General features: G+C 60.5%; 1 protein-coding gene across 2 annotated transcripts in view; it reads right to left on the bottom strand.

Moving 5' to 3' along the window:
- snx15 (sorting nexin 15) overlaps nt 1-1,774 on the bottom strand; it is a 32,054-nt gene extending 30,280 nt beyond the window's left edge. For both annotated transcript variants that reach the window (XM_078207708.1, XM_078207709.1), the window contains exon 1: nt 1,648-1,774. In XM_078207708.1, coding sequence (XP_078063834.1) covers nt 1,648-1,752 — 105 coding nt within the window. In that variant the 5' untranslated portion in view covers nt 1,753-1,774. The remainder of the gene's footprint in view (nt 1-1,647) is intronic.
- Between the last annotated feature and the right edge of the window lie 11,478 nt (nt 1,775-13,252).

Here is a 13,252-nt window from a genome sequence, read left to right as displayed (position 1 = left end):
TCAGTATTGAGGGAGTGCCGCACTGTCGGAGGGTCAGTACTGAGGGAGTGCTGCACTGTCGGAGGGTCAGTGCTGAGGGAGTGCCACACTGTCGGAGGGTCAGTACTGAGGGAGTGCCGCACTGTCGGAGGGTCAGTACTGAGGGAGTGCCGCACTGTCAGAGGGTCAGTACTGAGGGAGTGCTGCACTGTCGGAGGGTCAGTACTGAGGGAGTGCCGCACTGTCGGAGGGTCAGTACTGAGGGAGTGCCGCACTGTCAGAGGGTCAGTGCTGAGGGAGTGCCACACTGTCGGAGGGTCAGTCCTGAGGGAGTGCCACACTGTCAGAGGGTCAGTACTGAGGGAGTGCTGCACTGCCGGAGGGTCAGTACTGAGGGAGTGCTGCACTTTCGGAGGGTCAGTGCTGAGGGAGTGCCACACTGTCGGAGGGTCAGTACTGAGGGAGTGCCGCACTGTCAGAGGGTCAGTGCTGAGGGAGTGCCACACTGTCGGAGGGTCAGTCCTGAGGGAGTGCCACACTGTCGGAGGGTCAGTGCTGAGGGAGGGGGGTGCGTTCCTGGCTCCTTCTTCCAGGGGTCAGGGATGGGTGAAGTGGTCTGGATTCCTGTGTCTTCCTGATCTCCGTCAGGGGGCTGCAGATGGACAGCGTGTTTCCTCTGCTGCCCCCTCACTCAGGGCAACTCAGGGTTCTGCGTTACTGCTCCGGGTCCACACAGGACTCAACGGGGTCGATTCACGACTCGTAGATCCTTGTGGGAGCGGGGCAGGACGTCCCATCGGCTTTTGGAATCTGGGCTACAGGCTTTGCTTCCTTTCCTTCTCTGCCTCATCGCTGGGACATTGGGACTCAAAGCCGCCCCGGGGAAAAGTCGTCGCTGTTTTGAATGATTGGCAGCAAGCCTGACACAGCGGTCAACATGAACGCTGTCCCACTTCAGGGAGACTTTCTGACGGTCGTCGAGGCTTTTCTTTTGTTCTCTCCTGGAATGTCGGCTCTTTGGGAGTCGGGAAGACAGGACCTGGTGGAGGAGACACTTTCTGACCCTCCGGAGACAGTGTCCGGTCCCTCAACGTTGCTTTGCACATAGTCTGGAGGCGGGACGAGAGTGAAGGAGCAGGGAGAGCGACAAAGGGTCAGAACTGGGGGCGGGGGTGAAGGGTCGGGGTGAAGGGTCAGGGTGGGAGGGTGGGGGTGAAGGGTCAGGTTGGGAGGGCGGGGGTGAAGGGTCAGGGTGGGAGGGCGGGGGTGAAGGGTCAGGGTGGGAGGGCGGGGGTGAAGGGTCAGGGTGGGAGGGCGGGGGTGAATGGTCAGGGTGGGAGGGCGGGGGTGAATGGTCAGGGTGGGAGGGCGGGGGTGAATGGTCAGGGTGGGAGGGCGGGGGTGAAGGGTCAGGGTGGGAGGGCGGGGGTGAAGGGTCAGGGTGGGAGGGCGGGGGTGAAGGGTCAGGGTGGGAGGGTGGGGGTGAAGGGTCAGGGTGGGAGGGTGGGGGTGAAAGGGCAGGGTGGGAGGGTGGGGGTGAAAGGGTCAGGGTGGGTGGGGGTGAAGGGTCAGGATGGGTGGGGGTGAAGGGTCAGGGTGGGAGGGGGTGAAGGGTCAGGGAGGGGGTTAAAGGTGAGGGAGGGGCCCGGTGCTGCAGCGTGTCCTTACCGTGGCGGTGACCCGGTACTCGGTGAAGCCCTGCGGGTGCTGCCGCGGCTCCGACACCCGGTACCGCCGCTCGAGCTCCTCCGCCTTCCCCCCGCGCCCCGACATCCCCACAGCAGCCACAGCGCAGGCGCAGTTTCAGACCAGCCCCGCCCACCGCAACCGGAGCGCAGGCGCGGGGTTCTACCCGCCCACCGCATCAACAGCGCAGGTGCAATAAAGTCCCGCCCACCGCATCAACAGCGCAGGTGCAATAAAGCCCCGCCCACCGCATCAACAGCGCAGGTGCAATAAAGACCCGCCCTCCGCAACCACAGCGCTGGCGCCAAAACCGCCCACAATGCGCAGGCGTAAAGAAAGCGCCTCAGAGCGCAAGCGCAGGAACCGTTTCGCGCACAGTACCCAGAGCGCAGGCGCAAGGCAGCCTCGCCCAGCGAACAAACCAGCCCAGCCATGCCGATGGCGCACGCGCAGAGCTTCCACCCTCTCATTCCAACCGTCACTGCTCCCCAACTCCCCCTGTCTGTAACACAGTGTCACTGCTCCCCAACTCCCCCTGTCTGTAACACAGTGTCACTGCTCCCCAACTCCCCCTGTCTGTAACACAGTGTCACTGCTCCCCAACTCCCCCTGTCTGTAACACAGTGTCACTGCTCCCCAACTCCCCCTGTCTGGAACCCAGTGTCACTGCTCCCCAACTCCCCCTGTCTGGAACCCAGTGTCACTGCTCCCCAACTCCCCCTGTCTGTAACACAGTGTCACTGCTCCCCAACTCCCCCTGTCTGTAACCCAGTGTCACTGCTCCCCAACTCCCCCTGTCTGTAACACAGTGTCACTGCTCCCCAACTCCCCCTGTCTGTAACAGTGTCACTGCTCCCCAACTCCCCCTGTCTGTAACACAGTGTCACTGCTCCCCAACTCCCCCTGTCTGTAACACAGTGTCACTGCTCCCCAACTCCCCATGTCTGTAACACAGTGTCACTGCTCCCCAACTCCCCATGTCTGTAACAGTGTCACTGCTCCCCAACTCCCCCTGTCTGGAACCCAGTGTCACTGCTCCCCAACTCCCCCTGTCTGTAACCCAGTGTCACTGCTCCCCAACTCCCCCTGTCTGTAACACAGTGTCACTGCTCCCCAACTCCCCCTGTCTGTAACACAGTGTCACTGCTCCCCAACTCCCCCTGTCTGTAACACAGTGTCACTGCTCCCCAACTCCCCATGTCTGTAACACAGTGTCACTGCTCCCCAACTCCCCATGTCTGTAACAGTGTCACTGCTCCCCAACTCCCCCTGTCTGTAACACAGTGTCACTGCTCCCCAACTCCCCCTGTCTGTAACCCAGTGTCACTGCTCCCCAACTCCCCCCGTCTGTAACCCAGTGTCACTGCTCCCCAACTCCCCATGTCTGTAACACAGTGTCACTGCTCCCCAACTCCCCCTGTCTGTAACCCAGTGTCACTGCTCCCCAACTCCCCCTGTCTGTAACACAGTGTCACTGCTCCCCAACTCCCCCTGTCTGTAACCCAGTGTCACTGCTCCCCAACTCCCCCCGTCTGTAACCCAGTGTCACTGCTCCCCAACTCCCCCTGTCAGTAACCCAGTGTCACTGCTCCCCAACTCCCCCTGTCTGTAACAGTGTCACTGCTCCCCAACTCCCCCTGTCTGTAACACAGTGTCACTGCTCCCCAACTCCCCCTGTCTGTAACAGTGTCACTGCTCCCCAACTCCCCCTGTCTGTAACACAGTGTCACTGCTCCCCAACTCCCCCTGTCTGTAACACAGTGTCACTGCTCCCCAACTCCCCCTGCCTGTCACCCAGTGTCACTGCTCCCCAACTCCCCCTGTCTGTAACCCAGCCTCACTGCTCCCCAACTCCCCCTGTCTGTAACACAGTGTCACTGCTCCCCAACTCCCCCTGTCTGTAACAGTGTCACTGCTCCCCAACTCCCCCTGTCTGTAACCCAGTGTCACTGCTCCCCAACTCCCCCTGTCTGTAACACAGTGTCACTGCTCCCCAACTCCCCCTGTCTGTAACCCAGTGTCACTGCTCCCCAACTCCCCCTGTCTGTAACACAGTGTCACTGCTCCCCAACTCCCCCTGTCTGTAACACAGTGTCACTGCTCCCCAACTCCCCCTGTCTGTAACCCAGTGTCACTGCTCCCCAACTCCCCCCGTCTGTAACCCAGTGTCACTGCTCCCCAACTCCCCCTGTCTGTAACCCAGTGTCACTGCTCCCCAACTCCCCCTGTCTGTAACACAGTGTCACTGCTCCCCAACTCCCCCTGTCTGTAACCCAGTGTCACTGCTCCCCAACTCCCCCCGTCTGTAACCCAGTGTCACTGCTCTCCAACTCCCCCTGTCTGTAACCTAGTGTCACTGCTCCCCAACTCCCCATGTCTGTAACACAGTGTCACTGCTCCCCAACTCCCCCTGTCTGTAACCCAGTGTCACTGCTCCCCAACTCCCCCTGTCTGTAACACAGTGTCACTGCTCCCCAACTCCGCCTGTCTGTAACCCAGTGTCACTGCTCCCCAACTCCCCCCGTCTGTAACCCAGTGTCACTGCTCCCCAACTCCCCCTGTCTGTAACCCAGTGTCACTGCTCCCCAACTCCCCCTGTCTGTAACAGTGTCACTGCTCCCCAACTCCCCCTGTCTGTAACACAGTGTCACTGCTCCCCAACTCCCCCTGTCTGTAACAGCGTCACTGCTCCCCAACTCCCCCTGTCTGTAACACAGTGTCACTGCTCCCCAACTCCCCCTGTCTGTAACACAGTGTCACTGCTCCCCAACTCCCCCTGCCTGTCACCCAGTGTCACTGCTCCCCAACTCCCCCTGTCTGTAACCCAGCCTCACTGCTCCCCAACTCCCCCTGTCTGTAACACAGTGTCACTGCTCCCCAACTCCCCCTGTCTGTAACAGTGTCACTGCTCCCCAACTCCCCCTGTCTGTAACCCAGTGTCACTGCTCCCCAACTCCCCCTGTCTGTAACCCAGTGTCACTGCTCCCCAACTCCCCCTGTCTGTAACCCAGTGTCACTGCTCCCCAACTCCCCCTGTCTGTAACACAGTGTCACTGCTCCCCAACTCCCCCTGTCTGTAACCCAGTGTCACTGCTCCCCAACTCCCCCTGTCTGTAACCCAGTGTCACTGCTCCCCAACTCCCCCTGTCTGTAACACAGTGTCACTGCTCCCCAACTCCCCCTGTCTGTAACACAGTGTCACTGCTCCCCAACTCCCCCTGTCTGTAACCCAGTGTCACTGCTCCCCAACTCCCCCGTCTGTAACAGTGTCACTGCTCCCCAACTCCCCCTGTCTGTAACTCAGTGTCACTGCTCCCCAACTCCCCCTGTCTGTAACACAGTGTCACTGCTCCCCAACTCCCCCTGTCTGTGACCCAGCCTCACTGCTCCCCAACTCCCCCTGTCTGTAACCCAGCCTCACTGCTCCCCAGCTCCCCCTGTCTGTAACCCAGTGTCACTGCTCCCCAACTCCCCCTGTCTGTAACCCAGTGTCACTGCTCCCCAACTCCCCCTGTCTGTAACACAGCGTCACTGCTCCCCAACTCCCCCTGTCTGTAACCCAGTGTCACTGCTCCCCAACTCCCCCTGTCTGTAACCCAGCCTCACTGCTCCCCAACTCCCCCTGTCTGGAACCCAGTGTCACTGCTCCCCAACTCCCTCTGTCTGTAACCCAGCCTCACTGCTCCCCAACTCCCCCTGTCTGGAACCCAGTGTCACTGCTCCCCAACTCCCTCTGTCTGTAACCCAGCCTCACTGCTCCCCAACTCCCCCTGTCTGGAACCCAGTGTCACTGCTCCCCAACTCCCCCTGTCTGTAACCCAGTCTCACTGCTCCCCAACTCCCCCTGTCTGTAACCCAGCCTCACTGCTCCCCAACTCCCTGTGTCTGTAACCCAGTGTCACTGCTCTCCAACTCCCCGTCTGTAACCCAGTGTCACTGCTCCCCAACTCCCCCTGTCTGTAACCCAGTGTCACTGCTCTCCAACTCCCCCTGTCTGTAACCCAGCCTCACTGCTCCCCAACTCCCCTGTCTGTAACCCAGTGTCACTGCTCCCCAACTCCCCCTGTCTGTAACAGTGTCACTGCTCCCCATCTCCCCCTGTCTGTAACTGAGTGTCACTGCTCCCCAAGTCCCCCTGTCTGTCACCCAGTGTCACAGCTCCCCAACTCCCCCTGTCTGTCACCCAGTGTCACTGCTCCCCAACTCCCCCTGTCTGTAACACAGTGTCACTGCTCCCCAACTCCCTGTCTGTAACCCAGCCTCACTGCTCCCCAGCTCCCCCTGTCTGTAACCCAGTGTCCCTGCTCCCCAACTCCCCCTGTCTGTAACCCAGCCTCACTGCTCCCCAGCTCCCCCTGTCTCTAACCCAGTGTCACTGCTCCCCAAGTCCCCCTGTCTGTCACCCAGTGTCACAGCTCCCCAACTCCCCCTGTCTGTCACCCAGTGTCACTGCTCCCCAACTCCCCCTGTCTGTAACACAGTGTCACTGCTCCCCAACTCCCCCTGTCTGTAACAGTGTCACTGCTCCCCAACTCCCCCTGTCTGTAACCCAGTGTCACTGCTCCCCAACTCCCTGTCTGTAACCCAGCCTCACTGCTCCCCAACTCCCCCTGTCTGTAACCCAGCCTCACTGCTCCCCAACTCCCCGTCTGTAACCCAGTGTCACTGCTCCCCAACTCCCCCTGTCTGTAACCCAGTGTCACTGCTCCCCAACACCCCTGTCTGTAACCCAGTGTCACTGCTCCCCAACTCCCCCTGTCTGTAACACAGTGTCACTGCTACCCAACTCCCTCTGTCTGTAACACAGTGTCACTGCTCCCCAACTCCCCCTGTCTGTAACACAGTGTCACTGCTACCCAACTCCCCCTGTCTGTAACACAGTGTCACTGCTCCCCAACTCCCTCTGTCTGTAACCCAGCCTCACTGCTCCCCAACTCCCCCTGTCTGTAACCCAGTGTCACTGCTCCCCAACTCCCCCTGTCTGTAACCCAGCCTCACTGCTCCCCAACTCCCCGTCTGTAACCCAGTGTCACTGCTCCCCAACTCCCCCTGTCTGTAACCCAGCCTCACTGCTCCCCAACTCCCCCTGTCTGCAACCCAGTGTCACTGCTCCCCAACTCCCCCTCTCTGTAACAGTGTCACTGCTCCCCATCGCCCCCTGTCTGTAACCCAGTGTCACTGCTCCCCAACTCCCCCTGTCTGTTACCCAGTTTCACTGCTCCCCATCTCCGCCTGTCTGTCACCCAGTGTCACTGCTCCCCAACTCCCCCTGTCTGTCACCCAGTGTCACTGCTCCCCAACTCCCCCTGTCTGTAACACAGTGTCACTGCTCCCCAACTCCCCGTCTGTAACCCAGCCTCACTGCTCCCCAACTCCCCCGTCTGTAACCCAGCCTCACTGCTCCCCAACTCCCCCTGTCTGTAACCCAGTGTCACTGCTCCCCAACTCCCCCTGTCTGTCACCCAGTGTCACTGCTCCCCAACTCCCCCTGTCTGTAACCCAGTGTCACTGCTCCCCAACTCCCCGTCTGTAACCCAGCCTCACTGCTCTCCAACTCCCCCTCTCTGTAACCCAGCGTCACTGCTCCCCATCTCCCCGTCTGTAACCCAGCCTCACTGCTCTCCAACTCCCCCTGTCTGTAACCCAGTGTCCCTGCTCTCCAACTCCCCGTCTGTAACCCAGCGTCACTACTCCCAACTCCCCGTCTGTAACCGTGTCACTGCTCCCCAACTCCCCCTGTCTGTAACCCAGTGTCACTGCTCCCCAACTCCCCCTGTCTGTAACCCAGTGTCACTGCTCCCCAACTCCCCCTGTCTGTAACAGTGTCACTGCTCCCCATCTCCCCCTGTCTGTAACCCAGTGTCACTGCTCCCCAAGTCCCCCTGTCTGTCATCCAGTGTCACTCCTCCCCAACTCCCCCTGTCTGTAACAGTGTCACTGCTCCCCAACTCCCCGTCTGCAACCCAGCCTCACTGCTCTCCAACTCCCCCTGTCTGTAACCCAGCGTCACTGCTCCCCAACTCCCCCGTCTGTAACCCAGCCTCACTGCACCCCAACTCCCCTTTTCTGTAACCGTGTCACTGCTCCCCAACTCCCCCTGTCTGTCACCCAGTGTCACTGCTCCCCAACTCCCCGTCTGTAACAGTGTCACTGCTCCCCAACTCCCCCTGTCTGTAACCCAGCCTCACTGCTCTCCAACTCCCCCTGTAACAGTATCACTGCTCCCCAACTCCCCCTGTCTGTAACCCAGTGTCACTGCTCCCCAACTCCCCGTCTGTAACCCAGCGTCACTGCTCCCCAACTCCCCGTCTGTAACCCAGCCTCACTGCTCTCCAATTCCCCCTGTCTGTAACCGTGTCACTGCTCTCCAACTCCCCCTGTCTGGAACCCAGTGTCACTGCTCTCCAACTCCCCGTCTGTAACCCAGTGTCACTGCTCCCCAACTCCCTCTGTCTGTAACCCAGCCTCACTGCTCCCCAACTCCCCCTGTCTGTAACCCAGCGTCACTGCTCCCCAACTCCCTGTCTGTAACCCAGTGTCACTGCTCCCCAACTCCCCCTGTCTGTAACCCAGTGTCACTGCTCCCCAACTCCCCCTGTCTGGAACCCAGTGTCACTGCTCCCCAACTCCCCCTGTCTGTAACCCAGTGTCACTGCTCCCCAACTCCCCCTGTCTGTAACCCAGTGTCACTGCTCCCCAACTCCCCCTGTCTGTAGCAGTGTCACTGCTCCCCATCTCCCCCTGTCTGTAACCGAGTGTCACTGCTCCCCAAGTCCCCCTGTCTGTCACCCAGTGTCACAGCTCCCCAACTCCCCCTGTCTGTCACCCAGTGTCACTGCTCCCCAACTCCCCCTGTCTGTAACAGTGTCACTGCTCCCCAACTCCCTGTCTGTAACCCAGCCTCACTGCTCCCCAACTCCCCCGTCTGTAACCCAGCCTCACTGCTCCCCAACTCCCCCTGTCTGTAACCCAGTGTCACTGCTCCCCAACTCCCCCTGTCTGTCACCCAGTGTCACTGCTCCCCAACTCCCCCTGTCTGTAACAGTGTCACTGCTCCCCAACTCCCCCTGTCTGTAACCCAGCCTCACTGCTCCCCAACTCCCCCTGTCTGTAACACAGTGTCACTGCTCTCCAACTCCCCATCTGTAACACAGTGTCACTGCTCCCCAACTCCCCGTCTGTAACACAGCGTCACTGCTCCCCAACTCCCCGTCTGTAACACAGTGTCACTGCTCCCCAACTCCCCCTGTCTGTAACACAGTGTCACTGCTCCCCAACTCCCTCTGTCTGTAACAGTGTCACTGCTCCCCAACTCCCTCTGTCTGTAACCCAGCCTCACTGCTCCCCAACTCCCCCTGTCTGGAACCCAGTGTCACTGCTCCCCAACTCCCCCTGTCTGTAACAGTGTCACTGCTCCCCAACTCCCTCTGTCTGTAACCCAGCCTCACTGCTCCCCAACTCCCCCTGTCTGTAACCCAGTGTCACTGCTCCCCAACTCCCCCTGTCAGTAACCCAGCCTCACTGCTCCCCAACTCCCCGTCTGTCACCCAGTGTCACTGCTCCCCAACTCCCCCTGTCTGTAACCCAGTGTCACTGCTCTCCAACACCCCTGTCTGTAACCCAGTGTCACTGCTCCCCAACTCCCCCTCTCTGTAACAGCCTCACTGCTCCCCAACTCCCCGTCTGTAACCCAGCCTCACTGCTCCCCAACTCCCCCTGTCTGTAACCCAGTGTCACTGCTCTCCAACTCCCCCTGTCTGTAACAGTGTCACTGCTCCCCAACTCCCCCTCTCTGTAAGTGTCACTGCTCCCCATCGCCCCCTGTCTGTCACCCAGTGTCACTGCTCCCCAACTCCCCCTGTCTGTCACACAGTGTCACTGCTCCCCAACTCCCCGTCTGTAACCCAGCCTCACTGCTCACCAACTCCCCCGTCTGTAACCCAGTGTCACTGCTCCCCAACTCCCCCTGTCTGTAACCCAGTGTCACTGCTCCCCAACTCCCCCTGTCTGTCACCCAGTGTCACTGCTCCCCAACTCCCCCTGTCTGTAACCCAGTGTCACTGCTCCCCAACTCCCCCTGTCTGTAACCCAGCCTCACTGCTCTCCAACTCCCCCTGTCTGTAACCCAGCGTCACTGCTCCCCAACTCCCCCTGTCTGTAACCCAGTGTCACTGCTCCCCAACTCCCCGTCTGTAACCCAGTGTCACTGCTCCCCAACTCCCCGTCTGTAACCCAGTGTCACTGCTCCCCAACTCCCCCTGTCTGTAACAGTGTCACTGCTCCCCATCTCCCCCTGTCTGTAACCCAGTGTCACTGCTCCCCAACTCCCCCTGTCTGTCATCCAGTGTCACTCCTCCCCAAATCCCCCTGTCTGTAACACAGTGTCACTGCTCCCCAACTCCCCGTCTGTAACCCAGCCTCACTGCTCTCCAACTCCCCCTGTCTGTAACCCAGCGTCACTGCTCCCCAACTCCCCCGTCTGTAACCCAGCCTCACTGCTCTCCAATTCCCCCTGTCTGTAACCGTGTCACTGCTCTCCAACTCCCCCTGTCTGGAACCCAGTGTCACTGCTCTCCAACTCCCCGTCTGTAACCCAGTGTCACTGCTCCCCAACTCCCTCTGTCTGTAACCCAGCCTCACTGCTCCCCAACTCCCCCTGTCTGTAACCCAGCCTCACTGCTCCCCAACTCCCCCTGTCTGTAACCCAGTGTCACTGCTCCCCAACTCCCCCTGTCTGGAACCCAGTGTCACTGCTCCCCAACTCCCCCTGTCTGTAACCCAGAGTCACTGCTCCCCAACTCCCCCTGTCTGTAACCCAGAGTCACTGCTCTCCAACTCCCCCTGTCTGTAACACAGCGTCACATTCCTGGCTGCTCACCCAACTCCGCCTGTCTTCCATTCCTACAGCACCTCCCACAGCCAAGGGAGGCAGAGTGTTGGTCACTGCTGCAGGAAATGGGGCAGCCAGTTTGTGCACAGCAAGATCCCACACACAGCCATGTGGCCACTGCCCGTGTTAATGATGTTGGTTCACAGACATACAGGGGCTGAGGTCCCCAACTCCCCCGGGGGGAAAACCACCCTCCTCCCCCCGCCAGCATGGGATCGTCTACATCACAGGAGGGCAGGATCCATAGAATAGAATCTCAACAGTGTAGAAGGTGGCCATTCGGTCCATCGATTCTCCAAAATAGCATCCTACCCAGGCCCTCTCCCTATAACCTCACGTATTTTACCCCATTAATCCCCCTAACCTATGTATCTTGCCACACTAAGGGACAATTTAGCATGGCCAATCCCCCTAACCTGCACATCTTTGGACACGAAGGGACAATTTAGCATGGCCAATCCCCCTAACCTGCACATCTTTGGACACGAAGGGACAATTTAGCATGGCCAATCCACCTAACCTGCACATCTTTGGACACGAAGGGACAATTTAGCATGGCCAATCCACCTAACCTGCACATCTTCAGACACTAAGGGACAATGAAGCTTTTTCAAAGAACAAAGAAAATTACAGCACAGGAACAGGCCCTTCGGCCCTCCAAGCCTGCACCGACCATGCTGCCCGACTTAACTAAAACCCCCTACCCTTCCGGGGACCGTATCCCTCTATTCCCATCCTATTCATGTATTTATCAAGACGCCTCTTAAAAGTCACTACCGTATCCGCTTCCACTACCTCCCCCGGCAGCGAGTTCCAGGCACCCACCTCCCTCTGTGTAAAAAACTTGCCTTGCACATCTCCTTTAAACCTTGCCCCCCACACCTTAAACCTGTGCCCCCTAGTAATTGACTCTTCAACCCTGGGGGAAAAAGCTTCTGACTATCCACTCTGTCCATGCCCCTCATAATCTTGTCGACTTCTATCCAGTGTTACACTGGATAAAGTACTCGATGTCGGAATGATACAACACAGAGCTGACTTCAATATTGTTTTAATTTAATGTTGCACATTACAAAATAATTTATAAGGAGGATGAACCAACAACACATACAAGCCACAGCGGCTTCGCGCTTTCTGCCCACCAGCTCTGTGAGGGAGGCATTGGGCCTTCCAACAGCTGCCACAGAAACTGGGGGTCAAAACCACTAAACAAAAGTAAAAGGCAAACAGACAGCACGTACGGCAAGGGCATGGCTTGTGTCACAGTGCCACAGTCATCGCACCCACCATGAACAAGAGGAAGGGGAAGAGAGAGGGTTTTTCTGCGGGGAGGGGCGGGGGGAGAGGGGGGAGGGGGGAGAGAGGAGAGGGGGAGGGGGGGAGAGAGAGAGGGGAGGGGGGGAGAGAGAGAGGGGAGGGGGGGAGAGAGAGAGGGGAGGGGGGGAGAGAGAGGGGGAGGGGGGAGAGAGAGAGGGGAGGGGGGGAGAGAGAGAGGGGAGGGGGGAGAGAGAGAGGGGAGGGGGGGAGAGAGAGAGGGGAGGGGGGAGAGAGAGAGGGGAGGGGGGAGAGAGAGAGGGGAGGGGGGAGAGAGAGAGGGGAGGGGGGGAGAGAGAGAGGGGAGGGGGGAGAGAGAGAGGGGAGGGGGGAGAAAGAGAGGGGAGGGGGGAGAGAGAGAGGGGAGGGGGGAGAGAGAGAGGGGAGGGGGGGAGAGAGAGAGGGGAGGGGGGGAGAGAGAGAGGGGAGGGGGGAGAGAGAGAGGGGAGGGGGAGGAGAGAGGGGAGGGGGGAGAGAGAGGGGAGGGGGGAGAGAGAGGGGAAGGGGGGAGAGAGAGGGGAGGGGGGGAGAGAGAGGGGAGGGGGGGAGAGAGAGGGGGAGGGGGGGGGAGAGAGAGGGGGGGAGAGAGAGGGGAGGGGGGAGAGAGAGGGGGAGGGGGGAGAGAGAGGGGAGGGGGGGAGAGAGAGGGGAGGGGGGAGAGAGAGGGGAGGGGGGGAGAGAGAGGGGAGGGGGGAGAGAGAGGGGAGGGGGGGAGAGAGGGGAGGGGGGGAGAGAGAGGGGAGGGGGGGAGAGAGAGGGGGGGATGAGAGGAGGGGGGGGAGAGAGAGGGGAGGGGGGAGAGAGAGGGGAGGGGGGGAGAGAGAGGGGTGGGGGGAGAGAGAGGGGAGGGGGGAGAGAGAGGGGAGGGGGGGAGAGAGAGGGGAGGGGGGAGAGAGAGGGGGAGGGGGGGAGAGAGAGGGGAGGGGGGGAGAGAGAGGGGAGGGGGGGGAGAGTGAGGGGAGGGGGGGAGAGAGAGGGGAGGGGGGGAGAGAGAGGGGAGGGGGGGGAGAGAGGGGGAGGGGGGGAGAGAGAGGGGAGGGGGGGGAGAGAGGGGGAGGGGGGAGAGAGAGGGGAGGGGGGGAGAGAGAGGGGAGGGGGGGAGAGAGAGGGAGGGGGGAGAGAGAGGGGAGGGGGGGAGAGAGAGGGGAGGGGGGGGAGAGAGAGGGGAGGGGGGGAGAGAGAGGGGAGGGGGGGAGAGAGAGGGGAGGGGGGAGAGAGAGGGGAGGGGGGGAGAGAGAGGGAGGGGGGAGAGAGAGGGGAGGGGGGGAGAGAGAGGGAGGGGGGAGAGAGAGGGGGAGGGGGGGAGAGAGAGGGGAGGGGGGAGAGAGAGGGGAGGGGGGGGGGAGAGAGAGGGGAGGGGGGCGAGCGAGGGGAGGGGGGAGA

Source organism: Mustelus asterias, unplaced genomic scaffold (assembly GCF_964213995.1).
Source record: "Mustelus asterias unplaced genomic scaffold, sMusAst1.hap1.1 HAP1_SCAFFOLD_2625, whole genome shotgun sequence".
Classification (NCBI taxonomy): Eukaryota; Metazoa; Chordata; class Chondrichthyes; order Carcharhiniformes; family Triakidae; genus Mustelus; species Mustelus asterias.
The sequence above is the reverse complement of the archived record's forward strand: the minus strand, read 5'-3'. Positions and strand labels throughout refer to the sequence as shown.